Source organism: Camelus ferus, chromosome 13 (assembly GCF_009834535.1).
Source record: "Camelus ferus isolate YT-003-E chromosome 13, BCGSAC_Cfer_1.0, whole genome shotgun sequence".
NCBI classification, from domain to species: Eukaryota; Metazoa; Chordata; class Mammalia; order Artiodactyla; family Camelidae; genus Camelus; species Camelus ferus.
The window spans coordinates 11029227-11052429 of NC_045708.1; the positions used below are offsets into that span (position 1 = coordinate 11029227).

Consider the following 23203-nt stretch of genomic DNA (forward strand, 5'->3'; position numbering starts at 1 on the left):
TCGACAGATGACTGGATAAAAAAGTTGTGGTGTATTTATACAATGGAATACTACTCCGTGATAAAAAAGAATAAAATAATGCCATCTGCAGCACCATGAAAGGACCCGGAGATCGTCATTCTAAGTGAAGTAAGCCAGAAAGAGAAAGAAAATTACTATATGATATCACTCATATGTGGAATCCAAAAAAAAAGAAAAAAGAAAAAAAGAACACTAATGAATTCATCTACAAAACAGAAACAGACTCAGACACAGTAAACAAGACTATAACTCAATAAAAAAGATTTTAAAAAGACACAGTAAACAATTTTATGGTTACGGGGGAAAGGGTGTGGGAAGGGATAAATTTGGGAGTTTGAGATTTGCAAAGGTTAACCACTATATATAAAAATAGATAAAAAACAAATTTCTTCTGTATAGCAGCACAGGGAACTATATTCAATATCTTGTAATAACCTTTAATGAAAAAGAATATGAAAACAAATACACATATATATGCATGACTGGGACATTATGCTGTACACCAGAAATTGACACACTGTAACTGACTATACTTCAATTAAAAAAAAAAAAAGAAAGAAAGTAGGCTACTCTGCTAATTAGGGTAACAGTAGCTATTTCTATAAAGCAGCAGCTAAATGAGCACAGAGCAGTCATTTTTCTTCTTCCTTAACGAGTTAGGGAGTCCACTTTGGCACATTACACACACACACCCGATAGACTGTGACAACAAAGTGAGGCCACAATTTGCACAGTAATATTTCGTAGAGATCCAGGATTTCCAAATTTAGCCAGGTTTAGAATCAACTAGGACATTTTCCCTTTTTAAAAAATGCAGATCCCACCACTCTATCCCTAATCCTTTGAGATTAGGTGAGTGTTATGAGGCTGAGGAATGTATATTTTTAGTAAGTTTCCCAGGTGATTTGGTTAAAGATGATCTGCCATGTGGTTTTAGGAACTGTGGTCTTATCTTTTCCTCCTTACACAGGGAAGGAAAGGGAAACCCAGAGAATGCAGAAATTATTACATTCAAAAGCAAGTAGCTCACAAGAAGCAAGGCCAAGATTAGAACAGGCATCTAGTCTGTGTATCTCTGACCTTGAGTGTGCTTTTTTAAAACAAAGGGCCCGAACCACAAGCCATCACTTGGAACTACATGTGTGACTGAAAGGGAAGAAACTGGAAAGGGGAAAAAAACCCTTGGGAAAGAAGATTCTACAGGGAGAATGTGGTGGGAAAATCAACTGTGTTCCAGGACTAGAGTTAACAGGCTGAGCTTTAAATCTTTACCTAACATCTATAGACTCTCCCAATATTTACAGACTCTCATAACCATGTAGTTTTAAAACTGAAATTTGTTTCCCTTTTGTAAATGGGTGTGGACTAATGTTTAATAAATTTTGAAAATCAGAACACTCCGATATTAAGTGTAAAAATTCCTACTTGAAAATTTCTATCCTGACTTAAAGTAACCAAAATAGGCTATGACTTATGATATGACATATTAAACAGATGCCAAAATTAGCCTCAGTTTGAATAGAGGGTATTTTAGAAACAATGGTTTAAACATTAAGTCTTTTAAAGTACCTGTCCCAAGAACTGCTCATTTGCTTTGGGAACTGAACACAGGCTGAGTCAAACGAAACTGATTAAGAATATGAAAACAAATGTATGTATGTTCATGTAAGACTGAAGCATTATGCTGTACACCAGAAATTGACACAGCACTGTAAACTGACTATATTTCAATAAAAACATATATTAAAAAAAAAAGAATTAAGGTGTTACCTTAGGACAATACCAGAAGGTAAAACATTCAACTTCCTAGAACTACCTGGCAAAGACTACAATGTATACAATTGTACATTCATAATCACTGGCCAGGATTTCCAACGGCTTCTATTCTGTTCCACCCTTAATTATTTTATCTGAGTGATAAATCGGTAGAGAACTTCCACCAGTTTCCACATCTACCCATTCACCAACATTTATAATCATATACTCCTTTTTGTTCCTTTGGATAAAGGGTCAGTGTTCTTACCCACAGCCAACTTCTCCACTTGTATAGTAATTTCTGCCTTTGTCACTATTCGAAGATGCTGTCCTGACAATTAATTCTTCCTCTTTACCCAAATCAATTCCTCCCTCTAGAAAAGCATTCCCACCAACGTATAAACATGCTATATCCGCCATATTAAAAAAACAGCAACTCTCAGTTCTACATTCATCTCCACTTACCACCTCACTTTTCTGCTCTCCTTTACGGAAATACTCTTCAAAAAAAAATAATGTACTGTTCATACTTACTGTCTTCAACTCCTCTCTTCCCATTCTCTTAAAGCCATTCCAAATAGGCTTTCGGTCTTACCACTCATTCAAAATACTCTCTTTACTAAATTCAAGGTCAATTCCCAGTCCTTGTATGACTTGACCACTTAGTTGCATATGACATTGTTATTTCCTCCTTTCCTGGAAACACTTAGAAGTATGGTAGCTTCCAAGATGCCACATTCTGCTGGTTTTCTCATATCTTACCCCTTGCTCTTTTTCTAGTGTTTTGCTATTCCCCCCTCTCCTTCCTGATCTCCAAATGTTGGAGCCTTCCAGACAGCCTCCTCTATCTTCACTTACTCCCTTGGTAATCTCATCCAGTCTCATAGTTTTAAATTCATCTATACGACTGCCATTTGGCTATCTAGACATTAAATCTCTAGCCTGTATGTCTCCCCTGAATACCAGACATACCTTGTTCAACCTGGATGTCCTAATGTGCATTTCAAACTGAATATCTCATCTCTCCTGCACTCTGCCAGCCCTGGCTACCCACAGTCTTACTAATCCCAGTGAATGGCAACTCTATTCCTTCAAGTGCCTGAGCTAAAAATCTTTACAGCCATCCTCGACTCCTCTCTTTCACACTCCACATCCAAACTGTGGGCTCGATCTGATCCAGTCAATTTCTGTCTCTCTGCTAACACCCTAGTCCAAATCCCCATCATCTCTTGCCTAGATTATTGCTACCATTTCTTAACAGATCTCATTGTTACACTTGCCCTCTTACAGTCTTCTCGGCAACCTAAATGCCATTTTCACTCAAAGGATATGACAAAGTCCTTACAACAGCCAGAAAGCCTTATATGTATGACATACTCTCCTCCATTATTTGTCCAGCCTCTCCTAGTACACTCTGTTCCAGTCACCTGGATTCCTCATTATCCCTTGACTGTCTCAAGCACACTCCCGCCTCTGAACCTTTGCACTGGTTATTCTCTCTGTTTGGAATGTTCTTTCTTTAGACATCCACATAGTTCATTTCTTGTATCCATCAAGTCTTTGTTCTGATGACACCTCCATGAGGTCTACCCTGATCCCTCTCGTTAAAATCCCCCTATTCCTGATCCCACTAGTAATGCTATAGTTTTGTTTCAATAGCACTAATCATCTCCATTATGTACTTGTCATTTTAAATATGTCTTCTCGTTTTAATCTCCATTAGGAGTAGGATTTTTGTCTGCTTTATTCACTCACATGTCCCCAGAATCTAAAACAATACCAGGCACAGAGTAGGCAGTCCATCAATATTTGCTGCATAAACAAAGGATGAGAGAAGAATTAACCGAACAAAATGAAGGACTGCACTGTCACTTAAGGGAAGTCAAGCCCCTATTTTAAATGCCAAACTCCCCATAATAACTAATTACTTGATACCACCACTTAAATGTTTAAGGAGATTAAAAAAAATAACTTTCAAATACTTATTCCTCATTCAGCAAATGGCCCCACTATCTACCTAAGTATATAAACCCGAAACACAGGTCAGCCTTGATTGACCCTCTCACCCTCCCATATCTAATTCATCAAGAAGTCCCATCAATTCTACCATAAAAATTCAGCTCAAATCCACTCACTTCTCTTTATCTCCACTGGTAGGACTCTAGTCCAACCCATCACAATCTCTCACCTGTACTATTTTGATAGCCTCCTATCTGTTCTCTCTGCTTTATTGTCTTGCCTTCTTTAATCCATTTCCTTAAAAGCAGCAAAAGTGTTCTTAAAAATGTAAATAGGATCATAATACTCCTTTGCTTAAAATCTCAAAATCTCACAGATCTTGTTCTGTGAATGATGTGGCTTCTGTCTACATGTCAACTCCGTCTGTGCCATGCGCCAGTCTACCCCTTGCTCATTAAGCTACTTCCACAAAGGTCTGCCTTCAGGCCCTCCAGTAAGTTCTATTCTTTGTACATGCCATTCTCATTTTCCTCCACGCTTCACTTTTCACATCTCAGCAAGAAAGATGGCCTCCTGTCTAAAGTAGCTCTCCCCCTCTTATTCTATACCTCATTCCTTGTTTCCTTCATAATTGTGCTTTGTTTCTTCTCCATTACAATATAAGCTCCATGAGGGTAGGGATCACAACAGCAGGTACAAAAGGGAGAAGGAACCTCACTGGAAATGTCTAAGTACGGTAGGTCTCTCTCAACTGTAAGAGCTGTCATTCCAGTGCTCATCGCCACCATACTCCCTCCAGATGCTCCCTCCTTCTATCATTTCAAAAGGAATGCAAGACAAGGTTTTGCTGGCAAATCACATTAATTTCAATTGCTATGCACTGAACTGTGGCCTGCCAAAATTCTTATGTTGAAGCGCTACCTTCAATGTGATGGCATATGGAGATGGGCTCTTTGGGAGATAATTAGGTTTAGGTACTCACTCTCTGCCACAGAGCAAGAAGGCTGCTCTCTGAAAGCCAGGAAGAGAGCTCTCTGCAGCACCCTGATCTTGGACTCCTCACCTCTAGAATTGTGAGAAATAAATTTCTGTTGATAAAACTGCCTGGACTACAGTATTCTGTTATGGCAGCCTGAGTTAAGACACCAACCAAAGTGAGATGCTCCAGTCTCATCTGCAATATAACCAAATACACATGTAAAAAGGTACCTGATACAGTGGCATTCTCTTTCAAAACTCTGCTCGTAACCCAAACTGCTCCACTGTTCGATGTTCTCCAAAGAGCTACACTTTTGAAGACTGAGCCCTGTTAAAGCTACCATTCTTCAGTGATAAAGACACTCATAACTTGCAAATACTCAAATGCTACAAGAAGACTTCACCTCTGGTACCAAAGGGAGGTGGATAGCATCCTCCCCTCAGCCACCATCCAACTTACCCAGCTCTATGCACTAAAAGGGGTGTGTCAGGCACACCAAGACATACCAACAACTGTGTTTTATTCAGAAAGACTCCACACAAACACTCCTAGAGCTGATGAACGAATTCAGCAAGGTAGCAGGATACAACATTAACAAAATATAGCCAAAATATGGAAGCAACCTAAATGTCCATTGACAAGTGACTAGATAAAGAAGTTGTGGTGTGTACGTATGTATGTATATATATGTGCACATGTGTGTGTGTGTCTGTCTGTCTATCTATCTATCACAGAATACTACTTAGCCATAAAAAAGAGTAAAATAATGCCATCTGCAGCAACATGGATGGACCTGAAGATTGTCATACTAAGTGAAGTAAGCCAGAAAGAGAAAGAAAAATATCATATGATATCACTTATATGTGGAATCTTAAAAAAAAAAAAAGACACAAATGAACTTATTTACAATAGAGACTCACAGACAGAAAACAAACTTACGGATACCAGGGAGAAAGGGAGTAGGGAGGGATAAAGTGGGAGTTCAGGATTTGCAGATACTAATGACTGTATATAAACAGATTAACAACAAAGTCCTACTGTATAGCATAGGGAACTATATCCAATACCTTGTAATGACCTATAATGAAAAAGAATATGAAAAGGAATATATGTGTGTATAAACAAATCACTACGCTGTACACCAAAAATTAACACAACACACTGTAAATTGATTATACTTCAATAAAAAAAAAAAAGAAAGACTCATTGATGTTTCAGTTAGGAAGTAATTTTGGTTGGGATTCATGACAGCATATAGAAACATTTCCTCAGGCAATCTTCCCATGGGATTTCTGCCTAAATGAGAATCTCACAGAACTCTATTAAACTACTGTTTGTTTTTTTTTAAGCAGATATTTCAAAAAGCTCAGTTTCCCCTCCTCCAAAAAGGCTCTAATTGTAAATTAAAGCAGAAACTAGAATCTTTGTTAGAAACTTACTTTTAAACATTCAGAAGCTTATATGTTTTATAAAAGGGAACAGTCTAACATCATATTTTTAAAAATTCAGATTCTTTGTAGAATATGAATTATAAACTCAGTTATTTTTCTGATACTCCTACCTCGAGGATTTCAAAACATAGTCTTTAAACTTAGTAGTTTTAAAAAAAAATCCCATGTCTATCTTACAGGGAGAAATAAGGAAAAACAGGAAAAGTAGTTGCCAACAGGCTATGAAGGTCCAGAGCTCCACGTCTACAAGAAAGAGCAACATCGATCCAAATTATCAAAGGCATAAACGCTTGTTTACAAAGCAGAGGAGGGCAGTATTATTGTGAGTGGAACATCAGATGTGCTCTGAAATGGGGCCTGGACAATAAGTACAGGGGCAACAGGACGCTCAAGCTGAAAAGATCTCTACATTTTAGAATGTGATTCCAAACTCTAATCGACACTGCACTAAGTGCCGTAAGGGACACAGTGGTGGAAACACACAGCTTTGAGGGCTCTAAGATAGTATTAATCTTCAAAAAATTTTAAAGATTAACACTTCCTCATCTTTCCAGTAATTTCCAAGAACTTCATCTGCACAAAACGCAGCCCCACCTGTAGACTGCTCCCTCCTATATTTGCCTATTGCAGAGGGAAGGAACAGGAGCTTACAGCTTTGGGGAAGCAGAATATAGTTTCCTTTCATAAAAAGGTTTTAAGCCTCTGGCCTAGACATTCATAGCAATCATTACACAAAAAGGGAAACATAAACCAGCCTCTCCAACCCACTTAAAAACAGAATCTTCTGGTCATCCTCTGTATTTCTCTCAGAGAGATACAGTAACTCGTTCTTGGTTTATACGGAGAATGGCAATTTTGCCAGGAAATGAACCTCATGTCTCTTCACTTTTAGTCTAGTGCCCTTTCTAATATACCATGTTGCCTTCCATTTAGCAATCAAAGTAAATCAAGGCCTAAATAAGCAGGGACTCTGCCCAAGGCGTACCCACGTCTCCTTAGTCCTAGAGTGAATTCCAACCTTGAAAAGCCAAATAAAGAATGTTTGATAAAAGCTTGCCAACACATCTAGCAGAATACTTGATATTCAGCGGACTCTATTTTTCCATCACACCAGCCCCTCCAATCTTTTAACTGTGCCCTTTAAACTGTCCCACCTCATAAGCGCGAAAACAATTGTGTGTGTCTCTTCCCCCAAGAAAGGTTAGGTCAAGAGAGAAAATAGTCTACTTTCTTTCTGCCAGAATTCTGGCACAGTGGGACTGTACAGGAATGCACCTACTGTGGAATCTTCCCACATTCCTGAGTTGTTAAGAGTGACCAGCACAGGCATGTTCCATACACTCCCCAAATACCTGAGATGGCAACAACAAAAGATATTCAGAGGTCTTAGCCCTGGGACAACAGCCTCTGTCAGTCAACGACAGTTCTCACCATCGTGCTTCTACTCTTACTTCAACTTCATACCAAACAGCGTATCACACTTGTACCAGCACTTGAGAAAACCACGCAAACGAATTCACACAGCAGCATGGCAGTTTTGGCAGGGTACCAATACTAATGATAAAGCATAATTTAAAAAAAATTCAAAGACCTTACACAAGCATATCACTCTTAGCATTTAGTAGCAGATTTGACAAAGGATCGAGGGCCAATAATCTGTCTTTGAAGCCAACACCAAAAAGGATCAGGTAGAGTTTCCATGCAAAGGGAGCTACCTGGTAAGAAGGCAAAGATCAGCATTTTATCTCTTACCTGAAGCCAAAGGTCGGATCCACTCTTTGCTATTTAGGTCAAGTCTCCAGAGGTCATTGAAGGCAGCATTGCAGCTGCTCTGGGTACAGCCTCCAAACACATACATAGACTGATTAGCATCATAATAGCATGCACCTAGAAAGAAAGTAATAAATGAATAACTGATATCTAATTCTGAAGCCCCTCTAACATCTTAATGATAGCCCATAATTTTCAAAGATCAATTATTTCACACACTGCAATTCTGTTATCAGGTACCAACTTTCTTATAACCAGCCTCTTGTCTTCAGATTGGTCAATATCACAATAAACTTTAAAATAAGGTCCAGAGAAAAGCTATGGAAATGTTATTTCTGAGCACACTAAGTAAAGTGACAATGATGTCATTAAATAAGACAGTATAAGTCTAGCATGAGCACACAAGAATTCAGATTGCGGGTGCTCAGTGAGTGAAATTTCAGCACAGCTGCATAATTAATCTAAATCTGCATCATTATCCTGTAGGGCTAGGCAAAGACAGTCAGCGCTAACAGATGTATTCTGTCCTCCCATTTCTCTCTACCAGTCCTCCTCTTATTGTTTTTGCTTTCAAGCACAAACCAGTAAATAAGGCTTTATACAAAAGAGAATGACAGAAAACAACTGTCATAAAGCAACCACACATAAAGAACCAATGTAGTTCGGGGATCTCAGAAGTAGAACGGTCCTAAAACAACTGAGAGAAAAAAACATAAAAGTCATTAAGCCCCTAAGTGTATCCAAAAGCCACCAAGACTGACTGACTGGTGCTGAACAGAAAATCAGTGCAGCAAGTAACATTAAAAAAGCACCAGGTCTTTAAGAAGAGCCTTTTTAATTAGATGATTATATACACCTCACCAATGGGCACTATTCTGAAGAAAAGATGCAATGACCGTGAGAGGGTCTGTTCCCCTAAAACCAGAAAGACCAAAGCCAGAGTCTAGACAAGAGACATAGAAACTAAGCTCTGCCACCTTGCTTCTCATTGGAAAGCTCATTTAGCCTCTGTTCTTTGGAAAAGATGACCATGCTCCTTATGGTCCTGCATTTATCATCTTGGATTTCAGGAAAAGGGCCAAACAAAACTTTTCACTCATTTCATGCATACCAGTGGTGAAAAAAGACCTCACAAGGATCATGCGAAATTAGGCTAGAATAGTTATGTGTCACATAAAAGAAATGGGAAAGGGAAAAGAAATTCAGAGATTCAATTCACTAGTGCATGGTTTTAGTGAACATCCAGTTTATCTACATGTCTAGTTCAGTTTAGCACACCAGTTTTTAAGATCTCTTCTGAACTCTGGCACCACTTATTCAAGTTAAGAAAAAAGGAAACGTCACTACTATAATTACCCCTGTGATAAATACTAGCTCTGGGAATAACTTTCCTTTTTAATTTTTTTCTTAACTCAGTCTACCCGACAGGGCTTTGAGGACTTCTACACTAGGAAGGACAAGTCAGAAAGCTGGGTAAGTTAAGAGATAATAAAAGCAGTGTGTTTAGTCACTTACACCCAAATAATTTTAGCCAGCAGGAGTAAATCCAAAACATCTGATAAGACATTGTGCAATAATGGAGCTGCAGGCTTGTCAAATTAACAAAGAAATTAAAGAAACTAGAGATGTGAAGAAATGAAATACCAGTTAATCATCAATAAGCTCACATCTGCAAAATAATTATTCCCAGAGCTCAGACACACTACAATGGTATATGAAGGTTTAAATGATCTTATACTTTCCACTGATTTTCTTTGCCTTTGAAAATAACTTCTAGTCCATATCTAAATCAGTTTTTAAATCCACATCCCAACAAGAAAGTCTATTAAGAAGTAAAATCCTACATAATTCCATTGTTCATGTTTCAGGTCGAAGAACTGCAAATAACAAAGGATCAAGTTAGATGACATTAGACAAACAATAAGTGTAATTCCTGAAGCCACGTTTTAATCTCCACTAAAGGAGCTGAGCTTTAGATATCTTGGTCTTCTCACATCTTTTACAGAGGTACTGGGGATTGAACCCTGGACCTCATGCATGCCAAGCATGCACTCTACCACTGACCTATACCCCCCCCACCAATATCTTTTTTGAACTAGCTACTCCAACAAATGGGACAATTTTGAACCGATCAACTGATGCTCGGTATAAAAGAACATTCTCTTAGTCTTGATAATATATACCCCCAGAACAGAAATTAGCAATGTCCTCTGGCTTCTGAAACCTTAACTGATGTCAAGACAAATACGTGATTTCATAACTGAAAGAGTCAGGGGCTCATTTACGTCTCACTGTTCCTCAAAGATCAACTCTTAGCAATGGCTTCCTTCACGTAGCAAAAGAGCACAGTGCCTTTACTTTTCAAAGAGGTAGCAAGCATTCTTCTTCTCTCTTTGGATTGAAAACCTAGCCAGTAGCTGGGCCCCACGAGGTCCTTACCACATGTTTTTTAATCCTAAACTAAAATAAGGCACTCGGCATTTTCCTGCTTCTTTTTGAGCAAACAAAGGTTTCTGGAAGAGGAAGGCACAGCCCAAACTCTACGCAAAGCTAAGGGACTGAAATGACATGTTTCACACACTGTATTTTCAATACCCAGCAGTCATTATCAACAAAGCTTGGAGAGGAAGGGAGTCAATTTAGGCAGCTATGTTTAGAACTCAGATATAATGGGAATGAGAAAATAGCCATCAATAACACACTCAAATATTTTAAGCATCCTAAGAACTATGTTTGTCTATTTTTATTTAAGACACCTACATGTTGTTTTGGGTGGGGGTTGGGGAGACCCAACAAGTTCAATGGGCCTTTTAGAAAAGAATTTAGTATTTCAGCAAATACCACTGTTCAAGTAGTTATTTCCTTTTACCAAAGTTCTCCACCCAAACAGAATATTTTCTTTTCAGAACATCTAGACCATTGGAATGTACTATACAAAAGTTACAGTTCACAGTACAGTATGACTACTCTGCTAAGAAATTAACATAAAGAATGTGATTATCCCAATCGCTAAATCTCTTCAAGTTTTCTGAAATGTGCTTGACTGCTGCATGAACACCTACTGCAAGTCACATATCTCGGGTTAAAATCTAATAATCCCTATTCAAAGACAAGTCAAATATTCACAATTACACACACAACCAGCAAATAGGTCTTCAGTGTTCTGAATACTTTCCTACTATATTATAATTCTCTGAAGTACAAGGTCTTCCAGTTGTTTCATATTTTCCACGGTGCCTGGTGGTCACTAAATTAATGTTTACTGAACTGTAATTTTTACACTTTCAGACATTAAATTCTCTTTTGTTTCTCCGTGTGTCCCCAGGGAAAGGTCCTAAGGCATTTATCCCATGCTTAAAGAAACTATGCTGTCATGTGTCTTACACATACAAGCCGGGACATACTTGATAAGGCTTGTAATTACGTAACTATGGAATAAGAAAGGCTGGTTATCCAGTCTGGGCCTGCTGCCTACTGCAGGAGCACAATTAGCACTTGTATGGAATGACCTGACCGTATTTTCAGCTTAAACACTAAAATATTTTTCAAAATGTGATTCTGGGGACTCAAAAGACTCCTATGTCAGTCTGAAAGGGACATCCTACATTAATCAAGGGTTGCATGATTGGCCACACACACATTCACCAAAAAACTAGGAGAGCTGGCTTCATTTTTCTTCCCCTGCATTTTTTGTCCCAGATTTTTACATAGGAAAGCTCTACTGCTCATTATCTTTGTTACACAATTCCACAGAACTTACTAACTATCAGCTATGAACCAGGTGTTGTTAAAGGTGCACGGATGTCTGAGACACGGAACCTGACTGTCGTCAAGTAGATAACAATCTTGTGGAGGAGACATCATTATCATCCTACCATTTTGCAGGTTAAAACATATTTTTACAAGTGTTTCCTCAATTAAATTTCCTAGCAACCCTGTGGCATACACAGAATTTGTCACACACATTTTACAGATGAAAAAACTATGGGTTAGAGGAGCAGAGGAACTCTCTTCCCAATCTAAAGTTCTTCCTTTGCATGTAGCCTCTCTTAAATAGATATTTACAGTAAAAAATGGGGGTCTAAGCAGAGGAAGAGAAGAGCTTAATCTCCAAGGTCGGGAATTTGAGAGTGGTGTAAAAGAAGGTGGCTTTCAGCTTTGTCTCTTGAATGGGTTTTAGAGAACAGAACATTTTCAGTCAATTAACAAGGAGTGAAAGAGTCTAAGAGTGAAAAGGGAATGGGAGGGAAAGGGAGAATGAAATCAGGGAATACAAGCAAAACTATGAAGTAGGGAAGTTTAAGACTACAAGGATTCTTGTGTGGGTGGAACCTGGCTGTGTAAGGATGCAGCAGTGAGTCAGGCTGAAAAGATAAGCTGGGGCCTTGAATACCAGTAGAGTAGAAACTTTTACACGCAGTGCTGAAAGGCTGAGGCTTTTTTGGCAGAGGCTGGTTTTATATTTCAGACTTGCAGTGTTTTCTGACAGGGGCTCCTGTCACTTCGGGCAGGTCAATTCTTTGTGTGTAGGATCATCCCATTCACAGCAGGACACTTAGCACCTCTGGTCGTTGCCTACCAACTGCTTATAGTACTTTTCCAGTCTAGACAATAAACAATGACTTTACACATTTCCAAATGCCCTAGGTGGTGGCACTGTCCCCAGTTTTACAGATGGCTGCCAACAGTGTCTAGTCCAGGTTCACACGAAGAGAGAGGAAAGGCAAGAAGACCATTTAGAAATGATTTAGGAAAGATGGAATGATTAAATCAGAAATGTGCGTAAAAGTGGGGGAAGGGAAAGGTATGAGAGAGACCGCAGAGACAGAACAGAATCAACAAGTTTTGACTTTTGTTGTTGAGGAAGGGAGAGGAATTGAGGATGGATCCAAGATTTCAAGCTTGTATAATTGAGAGAATGATAATGGCATTAACTAAATTAGGGAGAGGAGAAAATTTGGCGGGGGTGGGGGGGAGGGAACTACTGAATTTTACTTTTAGCTGACTAAATAAGAAACATCTGTGGATCTCTTGGCACTATGAGCAAAGAATTGGAAATGTGGATCTCAAACTCAACATGAGTACATGGAATAAAATAGAGCTCAAGGGAGAAATACAGACTTAGAAGAGGAAGGAGCTAAGGAAAAAAATTAAAGGAATTCCTTGTTTTCAACCTATTTTGAAATCCACCCATTCCTGTAACAATCCTCTTCAGCCTGCCAGTTAGATAGCATGTACAGACAGATAGGAGGAAACAATGAGACAGACCGAAAGAGACAACGAAAGGCAATGAAACACACAAACATCATTAAAAAAAAAAAAAAAAAAAACTATGACACCCTTTCTTGGATTTCAAGTAAGGACATGAAAAAAATTTTAAAGCAAAAACAAGTATCAAAACCCACCAACCTCTGAATTCTGTGAGCTTACTCATAGTACCATCCCTTTCTATTTCCCTTTCAAAAAATACTGACTGTTTTGTGGTAATACTCTTTTCAAAAACTAGTTAACTGAAAAATATTTTTTCCCTCGCTCATCAGAAAGCTGAACTGTTGCTCTGATAATTATTCACCCCTGTTTCCTAGTCTGGTTTCTGTTTTACCCAAATTCATGTGGTTTCCCTCTCTTACAGTTCTAAAACTACTTGTTTCCAAACACCATCCTAAAAAAAAGTCTTTAGTCCTTAGAAACCTTGTCTCTTCTTCCTATTCCAATTATCTGTAGATACCTGAAGTTGCCCCTTCCTCAACAATAAATACTGGACCTAATATGGATCCTCCTGTAATTTCATTAAATATTTTCCACAAAGATTATTTAGTCCATCACAGCAGTTATCAAAGTGTGGTCTGTGGACTCCTGAAAACATGAGATTCTTTCAAAACTATTTTTATAATAATAATAATGAGAAGAAAAAGTATAGAAGTAGTAACTAATTGTTTATTTCACTGTGTTGACATCTGCACTAATAAAGAAAGCTGGGAAAATCAAGGTAAGGGTGCTAAGCTACTCTAGGGATTACTGTGTTCGTCACTCCTACACACCCACAGCTTAAAACGAAGCCAGTTCTGACTTCACAGATACCCCAAAGAGTCTCACAGAAGCCCTCCTTCCCTCAAAGTGCAGGAATCTCACTTTGAGATCCGACACTCCAGGGGAGTCACAACAGCTCCCCTATGAGTAAAAACAGCTCTTTGAGAGGACCAAAAACACAACAAATACTTTGGCTGCTCCTTTGTTCTATTTAGATCCAGTTCAAGGAGTTATTATTTACTGAGTTCTCCTCTGGATATGAGAGTATAGCATATGGTCTGGGGTAGTCAACCTCCAGGAGGCCTCCAATGATCCTCACACCCTTGGTCAATCCCTGTGTAACCAATAGAATAGAGCAGAAAAGAAGGTATTCACTCCAGAGATTACTCCATGGCTGCTGTCTTGGTGTCTGTCTCTGTCTCTCTCTGATCATTCATTTTGTGGGAAGCCAGCTGCCAAGTCATAAGCAGCTCTGTGGAGAGATCCATGTAGTAAGGAATGGAGTCTCCTGCCAAAGGTTACTGAGTGAGCTTGGAAGCAGACTTCCCAGGCAACATGGATAGCCAGTAACTCTCCTTCCCCTCAGGAGTTCAAAATACGGCTTAAAAAAAAAAACCCAAAAAACAGACAAGTTCATATAAGCTAACAACAAAATACAATGTGAGTTATACACCAAATTAGTATTCTAGACAACAACGTAAGCTCAGAAAAGGAAATTTTTTCTGTGGGCTAGTAGAGAGTTGAGAAAAGGCTTCCTGAAGGAGCTAGAACTTCAACTGAGTTTTCAAGGAGAAGCACGCTTCAGCTAAGTGGACAGGAATACTCCAGGGAGGAAGAAATGAGTATAGCCAAGTGACAACTTGAAATAGGAGAGCTCTTGGAAAAAGCTGGGAGATGAAGTGGTAGATTTAGACAAATGTCAACTTAAAGAGGGTCTTACATATAAGACTAAGTTTAGCTTTTATCTTGTAGCATTGAATAGACACTGAAGGTTTCTGAAAAGAGAAGTAATATTAGCTAAAACAGTAACTCTGAGAACTTTCTAAGAGGCTTCCTTTCCTCTCAATGAAATTTCTTTATGCAAAACTATTAATAAATACACCTTTACTGGCTTAAGATATATCACATCTCAATCTCACTTTGATGGAGGTATAGAAATCACTAACAGAATAAAATGGTATCTACAAAAATCAACTAAGATGGAGAATTTAGAGTAAGTAAAAAACCCTAAATTATGTCTATTTGCCAGAACATTTATAATTTTACTACTTAAATTTGTGTTTTATAATCAACACCCTTCATGTTTAAAATTTCTGTGTGTCCTCAGTCAAACCTAGTGTTTGCTGAACATGCACTATTTTAAAGTTGAGTTTAATATAAGACACAGTACTAAACTCTGGATACTCCCTAAGCAGGATCTCAGAAAGCCGCAGACATGCCTTCCTTTTGTTTTCCTCTTACATGATGTCAAACGGTTAAAAGTCTAAGCGTAACACCTTGACCTTTTTGGAGCAGGAGATACTAGAAAAATCCAATGAAAAAGCAGAATATAAACTTATACAACAGTACCTACAATATACTTAGGCTATGCTCTTCCCTAATTCTGAGGTAAAATTAATATAAACCCTCCTTTTACATTTTCTTCATTAAAAAGTCAAACAAAATCCAACCCTCCAAAGAAGTTTTTGGAAACATGACTACTGGCAGGATGGGACCTATTTTCACAGTAAATACTTACTGTGTGAGAACCGCTGAGTGATTGGGGTTCCAGGATAAGGGTAAGTCCGACTCTCCCACTGAATGTTTCCTTCCTGGACAGCCTTTATGAAACCATGATAACACTGGTGGGCTACACCTAAAGACAAAAATAACAAATACCTCAGCCTAGACTCTTCACTTGTAAATCAAATTATTAAAACTGCATTTATGTCTTATCACTTTTACTAGACATAAGTTTCTTTGAGGAACTCCAAATTTCTTTGACTTCTCATGCAAAGATACAAATAGAATCACAGAATTTCAAAACTGGAAGATCAAATCCTTTCACTTTACCAAGGTTCAGAATGGTTAAGTGACTCCCTCAAGATTACAAAATCAGCTCACACTTTAACTCTGCTCCCCTTTATGTCATACCAGGAGGCAACATACCAAAATAACTGGTGCTACTTACTCCAGAGCAAAGGGGCCGGTAAAACAGTCTCTGGAATACAACAGCTGCTCAGTAAGCATTTAGACCGTGGCAACCAAGTACTGTCCATCTTAAATAAGGAGATAATAAGCTGACAGTGCATTATGAAAAGATCAATTTATAACTAGGGAAGGCTGTTTTTAAAAAAGTGAGAGCTTTTACTGTAATGGTGGATACATGTCACTATAGACTTGTCCAAACCCACAGAATGTACACCAAGTGTGAACTCTAATGTAAACTACAAACTTTGGGTGATGATGATGCATCAGTGTATGTTCATCATTGTAACAAATGCACCTCTCTGGTGGGGGATGTTGAAAGCAGGGGAGGCTGTGCATATGTAAGGGGGCAGTGGGTATTCAGGAAATCTATGAACCTGCTCAATTTTGCTGTGAACCTAAAACTACTCTAAAAAAAAAATCTATTAAAAAAAAAAGTGAAAGCTTCATATTTCTGAAACAATCTATTTTTCCAACACATGAAACTACTATCTTATTTTTCAAAGAGAAACATTTTGAATGAAGAGTATAACCAATTATTTACATTTTGAAAGAATGTATCATTCTTGAATTAATACTACATTAGTGGATCCTTAAGCAGGGTCACAGAACATGTATTCCAATGATGATCATTACCTCTTGCTTGAACTCACAGTTAGGAACTGGAATATTAAAAAGACATGGCCATTTTTAATGTGTGACCACAATGCCACTATGCACTGGTGAAGCAACACACATTTGCAAATGTTGAAATGAGGTGAGGCAGTAATGAATAAAAGACAGATACATAATGACTCAGGGAAAAAAACTGTATTGGCAGTGATTTCCCTGGAAGATTTAAGACTGTGAGTACTAGGTTAAGGCTCCTCTCTCTTAAAAAAAAAAAAAAAAAAAAAAAAAAAAAAAAAAAAAAAGATCAAAATGGTAAGAATGCCAAATAAAACCTAAGAATAAATTCATATACTTGATTAGATCACCACCCTCATCTGTGATTCTGAAATTTCATGATACTCTTCCTTGATGTAGTTTTTTTTTTTAATTGCACTGGAAACCTTGGTGATTACTTTTAATCTGAAAAGTCATGTGCTTTAGTCCTATCTCATATGTCTAATAAATTGTATATTTTTGGTAATTTCATCCTCTTCATTTTTTAAAAACTGTTTTCTCTTTCTGGAACTCCTAACAATCAGAGAATGGCCCTCTGACTAATCATTAAAATTTTAAAAATCTTTTATCTCCATAAAAATAATCTCTTTATTGTTTTGTTTTTCACTTTCTGGGAAATGATCTCAATTCAAATATTTCTTTTGAAATTCTTACTTCTATTAACTTTTTTTTTTTTTAATAACTGAGAGCTCTACCTCTGCCTCTGAATCTTTCTTTTTAAAAATTGCTTACTATTCTTGTTTCACAGATGACCTATTTTATCTTTCTCAAACTGTATATTATAGTTTGTCTCTACTCTAATTACTTCTTTGTGATTAGCAGTAATCTTTTACCAAGATATATGCTTGACTACATGCTAGCCAAAAAGTTTATTTACATACTAGCTCCTCCTTACCTCTTTGGAACAGTTTCTCAGAGCTGCTGAAAGGCTGTCTCCCAAGCTAAAGTCCTTGGTAAGACCATGAATAAAACTTACCACACACACACACACACACAGTCCTCATTTTAAAACTGCAGATTGGATTACAGTATTCAAGCTGTTCATAAAACTAGGCAGGATAAAGAGGAAAGGAAAATGTACAGTGTTAATTGTCTAACATTAAATTTTAGAACCACAAGAAATTTAAGGGAGAAAAGAAGATGAAATTGAGAGTCTAAAAATAAATCAAACAAATTTTAAATAAATAAATAAACCTTTTCACTTTCCACAGTACCTTTAATAAGTCGATACCACTGTTTGCAGACAAGGGCTGCAGTTTTGTGTTCTTGGTATGGGGAAAGAAACGACAGGATATACTCCAAAACCTCTTCTGGCAGTTCAGACATGGACCTATTATGTCTAGTCTCCTCAACCTCCAGTACTGGGTGGGGCTCCTCATCTTGCTCCATTGTCCCTTCCAGCACAGTTTCTTCTTGGTCCACAGCCATGAAACTGTCATCTTCACTGTCTGAGGAGCTGGCCATGACATTCCACTTGACACCTATAGTGGGAAACAAACAAACACCAGTATACACTGTCAGGAGTTCTGAAATAACTCAGGCACATACATCCAAGCTGTTTATGATTTCTTTTAGATCCTCAATATGGAAACTGTTGTTTAGCACTTTCCCACACTAGTTATGAACCACCTTAATTTCTCAGGTACAGCTGAAATACCAAGTCCATCCCAAAATATCTAACAAATCCCTAAAGGCTTCTGATGGTATTTTTTCTGCCCAATGAAAACCAGAATGACAGCCAAGTTCTGGTACAACAGTAAAACCAAAAAACTTGTTCTCTAACAACAACTCCTGTAACTCAAGGATCTGACTGGCAGACAGCAAAGGAAACAACAACTAGCTTCCCTTGGCTAACAACATAATTCAAGACCTCAAACTTAGAAGGAAAAACTAACTGTGGGTCCAAAAAGAGCAATAAGAACATTCTGAGGATGTGGGAATAAGAAATGACAGGTTTTTTTCGCTTTTACACAAGTGACTTAAGAGGATAACAAACTTCCCAGTAATAGGCTTAACTAGCTGTAATACCAAATGAAAGGCAATATTTATACTAGAAAACATAACAGATCCAAGGAGTAAAAAACTGGAAACAATACAAACATCCATCACCAACAGAACAGATAGAGTGGTACATTCACACAATGGAATACTATACAGCAAGGAACCCGATACATGCATAGATAAATCTCTCAAACAAAATGCTAAGAAAAAAAGACAGAATAATACACACTACATGACCATGCTTATATCAAATTCAAAACTAGGCAAAATTAATTTATGCTGTTGCAAGTGAGAGTAGTGGTTACCAAGGTAACCACTGGGAGACTCCTACGGTACTGGTAGCTTCCTGATTGGGTAATGGTTACATGGTGTGTTCAGTTTATGATAAATTTACCAAGCTGGTAACTTAATGCATTTCTCTAAAGCTTACAAAGTAAGACACTGTTAAGTTACCTCTAGTGGAGGTAATTAATTTTTAAAAAATCATAGGTAATTTTTAAACATCTTTGTGCTATCTGTATTCCTTAAATTTTCTAGGAAGAGTACAAATTAAAACACACAAACACAGAGGCAGGCAATTTATTTATACCATGCCACTGATGTTCTATGCAAAGCCTGAGGTAAAAACAGTAAAGAGAAGAAACAAGGTGATTTATGTAAGAAATGTGTCACAGGTTAGATTCTAGAGGAAGCAGATGTTAAAATAAGATAAGGAATGAAAAAGGTTTAATGGGGAAAACTTTTGTGAGAAGAAGGGTAGGACTGATCAGGAGGAGCCATCAGACCATGATGCAGATCTCAAAAAGCCTGTCCAACAGAGAGCTCAGGAGCGAGGACAGCCAGTTAGAGGACTCCAGTGCTGGGCAAGAAGGGAAGGCTTTCAGATCACTACTCTGCTCGCCACCACTGGCTGGAGGCTGCTTGGAGAAGAGCATGACCTTGGTTCCAATGCCGATACAGACCCTGAAAGGACTAATAGCTTTCTTTAGCTATACTCTTTACAGACGGGCAGCAAGTCATTTTTTGAAGTAGCATCTGAGTTCATTTTATAATCTTTTAATACATCCATTCTCTTAACCATATGCACCTATCCTGACCATTCTCTATGCCATCCACCTTGCAAATTTTCAGCATTCCCTCTGGCACTGATGAAAAGAATAAGAAATAATAGGAAGAGAAGAGTGATCCTGAAATATACTTTGAGGCCTTGAGAAAGATCTGAAATGTTCCAAAAGGTGAGGGGTCAGGGTGGTGCACAGAGAGCAAAGAACAGAATCCTCCCCTCATCTCTACCACTCCTGTAATTTACATACTAATTATGCACAACATCTTAACAACTGGAAGAATAATCACATTAAAAAAGGAAAACATGAGTCAAAACTCATGAAATTGCTTCCAACATAATTTATTTACCAAATTAGCCCATGATGCTGCAATGTGTCCTAGCAAAATGGCTGCTAGGATCTTAGTGATGAATTGGTGGCTAATTAGAAGGAGAAGAGTAGCCTAAATCCTCCTGGGTGGGGGAGGTGGGTGCTGGCAGAGGAAGGGCAGCACCAATTCCCTCCATTCCTCAAAAGCAGAGAAGTACTGTGATAGGTTTACCATAAACTGTATTAGATAAAAGATCCTAGTTACCTCTGTCCACTTTGGGTGAACTGTTCGTCCGTATGCTTAAACCTGCCAGAGGAAGGCCCTTCCATTTCCAGCCCTAACTCCTACCCTAAAGAGTACAGTTACATAAAATAGAAAACAATGATGAGAATTTTTTTCTGGCCCATCTCCTCCAAAAGTGCCTTTTTCTACTGCAAAAAAAAATCACTACCCATAATCCCTCTTACTCTTTCCCTTGCAAGTTATCATTGTTCATCTTCCATTGGCTATATTCTCGAATTTATTGACTTCCTCATATTTTTTTAACCTTCACTCAACTCTGAAATTCACCAAGGAAAAGAGTCCAAAAAAACAAATTCCTTGAGTTTGGCTGCATCTTTCACTTTTGAATTAAATATAGCATCACAATTACAATTGTTCCCTCACACATTTTGACAGATTGTGAGCCTAGGGTCTGCTTCTGAACAAACTGTATTGATGAAGGCTGCAAAAGGTTATTCATAACACTATTTTTTTCCCAAGCAAAATAAATCTGTTTGGCTCAATAAAACAACTTTTACTCTTTTCCCAAATCTTCTCGGGAGTACAGTTAGCAAGCCTAAATAAAGGGACTTATACTTTTGTAATACCCAGTTTTAAGTAATTCTCATCAATCATTTCACTGTCTACAAAAGCATCAAACCCCATGTCCCTGAGGGCATGTTTGCTAACTTGGCCCTGAGCACAGATGCCAATGAGAACACATAGGGATGGGCTCAAATGCAATTCCTCTGTAATTACATGCCCAGCACCAATTTGCACAACTCTTCATCTTCACATCCATGATTAGGTAATGAAATCATCACTCATACTCCCAGGGGATGCAGAGGCATTTTGAAACAGTTTTTTGTTTTTTCATGCCAAAAGAAGCCCTACAAAACATTTCACATCTAAGTGTAGTAACTCAATGAGTGTGGTTTTCCTGAAAATCTTTTTAAAAAGTCTTCCTCACCCTTCACATTTGTGTTAGGCCTTCTCAGTTTCCCCAAAGTGATCAAGTCTTTGGAAGAAACTACAAACTGAACTCAGCTTACTAGAATCTGAGCTCTCTGAGAGCAGAGACCACTAGCCTAGGCATCTTGTCTTCTGAGCACTAGACATCCAAATGAGGCCAAGGTTTACTGACATTTCTACTCATAACACCCTTTACATTATTTTACAGTACATCCAGGAAATAGCAGACCCTACCCTTATATGTCACTGGATGTTATCAAGGTATCTTATTGCTCAGAATGAATATACCTCTCTGATTCCTTGAATTTTGACCTTTTAAAGTGTACACTGGTCTGAGAGTCTGCTGCCAGACTCCTGAGCCATCCCCAATAACCCCTTGCTGGGTCAAGAGGGTTGGTACTGACAAAACTATTTATTTGTCCCAGAAGTATCTTTTCCTTTGAAAAACTATTATACCATATCCAACTAAATACAAACCAGTTTTTAAAATCCAAATACCTTGCCCTTCTGGAGTATAAATTAAGGCTAAGACTTTAGATTTGCTACTGTCTAGCTATAAGGCTGTGTGACCCAGGGTAAGCCACACAGAGTAAGACAGGAAAACCTCTCTATCTCTAAGTAATGAAAGTTCCCCACCTATTCTGGAAAGATAGCAGATATCAGCAAACTACTCTCAACTCATTGGAAGAAATCAATTAATTTGTGAAGAATTAAAATCGATTCAAAGAAATTCAAGACGGGAATGAAACTACCCTGCTGTGCACATAACAATCACTGCCAGATCCTAGTACAATATTTGACTAATTGTGCCTTTGATTTCTACACAACTAGACATCTGACAATCCTCTTTGAGTAAACACATCTTTAAGAAAATCAGAATATATATCACTTACCTAAAAGGAAACCAAACATTTAAAATGCAATCAAGTTTAGCCACAATTTTAAAAGATTAAAAAATGCAATTAAGTAGGAAAAAAACAAACAACCCAATCCAAAAATGGGCAGAAGAGCTAAACAAGCAATTCTCCAATGAAGACATACGAATGATCAACAAGCACATGAAAAAATGCTCAGTATCACTAATTATCAGAGAAATGCAAATCAAAATTACAATGAGGTATCACCTCATACCAGTCAGAATGGCCATCATTCAAAAGTCCACAGATGATAAAAGCTGGAGAGGGTGTGGAGAAAAGGGAACCCTTCTACACTGTTGGTGGGAATGCAGTTTGGTGCAGCCACTGTGGAAAACAGTATGGAGATCCCTCAAAAGACTAGGAATAGACTTATCATATGACCCAGCAATCCCACTCCTGGGCATATATCCAGAAGGAACCCTAATTCAAAAGGACACCTGCACCCCAATGTTCATAGCAGCACTATTTACAATAGCCAAGACATAGAAACAGCCTAAATGTCCATCGACAGACGACTGGATAAAGAAGCTGTGGTATATTTATACAGTGGAATACTATTCAGCCATTAAAAATGACAATATAATGCAATTTGCAGCAACATGGATGTCCCTGGAGAATGTCATTCTAAGTGAAGTTATCCAGAAAGAGAAAGATAAATACCATATGATATCACTCATATGTGGAATCTAAAAAAAAAAAGAAGAAGAAAACAAATGAACTTAAATATAAAACAGAAACAGACTCACAGACATAGAATACAAACTTGTGGTTGCCAGTGGGGAGGAGGGTGGGAAGGGACAGACTGGGAGTTTAAGATTTATAGATACTGACAGGTATATATAGAATAGATAAACAAGTTT

The 23203-nt window shown here is 38.0% G+C and overlaps 1 protein-coding gene across 1 annotated transcript in view; it reads right to left on the minus strand.

Moving 5' to 3' along the window:
- Nucleotides 1-23203, minus strand: part of FBXO42 (F-box protein 42) — an 84237-nt gene that overhangs the window by 27511 nt on the left and 33523 nt on the right. Inside the window, exons 2-4 of the mRNA XM_032495281.1 lie at nt 18033-18299; nt 15704-15820; nt 7918-8052 (exon numbers count right to left, since the gene is read on the minus strand). Of these exons, the coding sequence (XP_032351172.1) occupies nt 7918-8052; nt 15704-15820; nt 18033-18282 (502 nt within the window). The 5' untranslated portion in view covers nt 18283-18299. The remainder of the gene's footprint in view (nt 1-7917; nt 8053-15703; nt 15821-18032; nt 18300-23203) is intronic.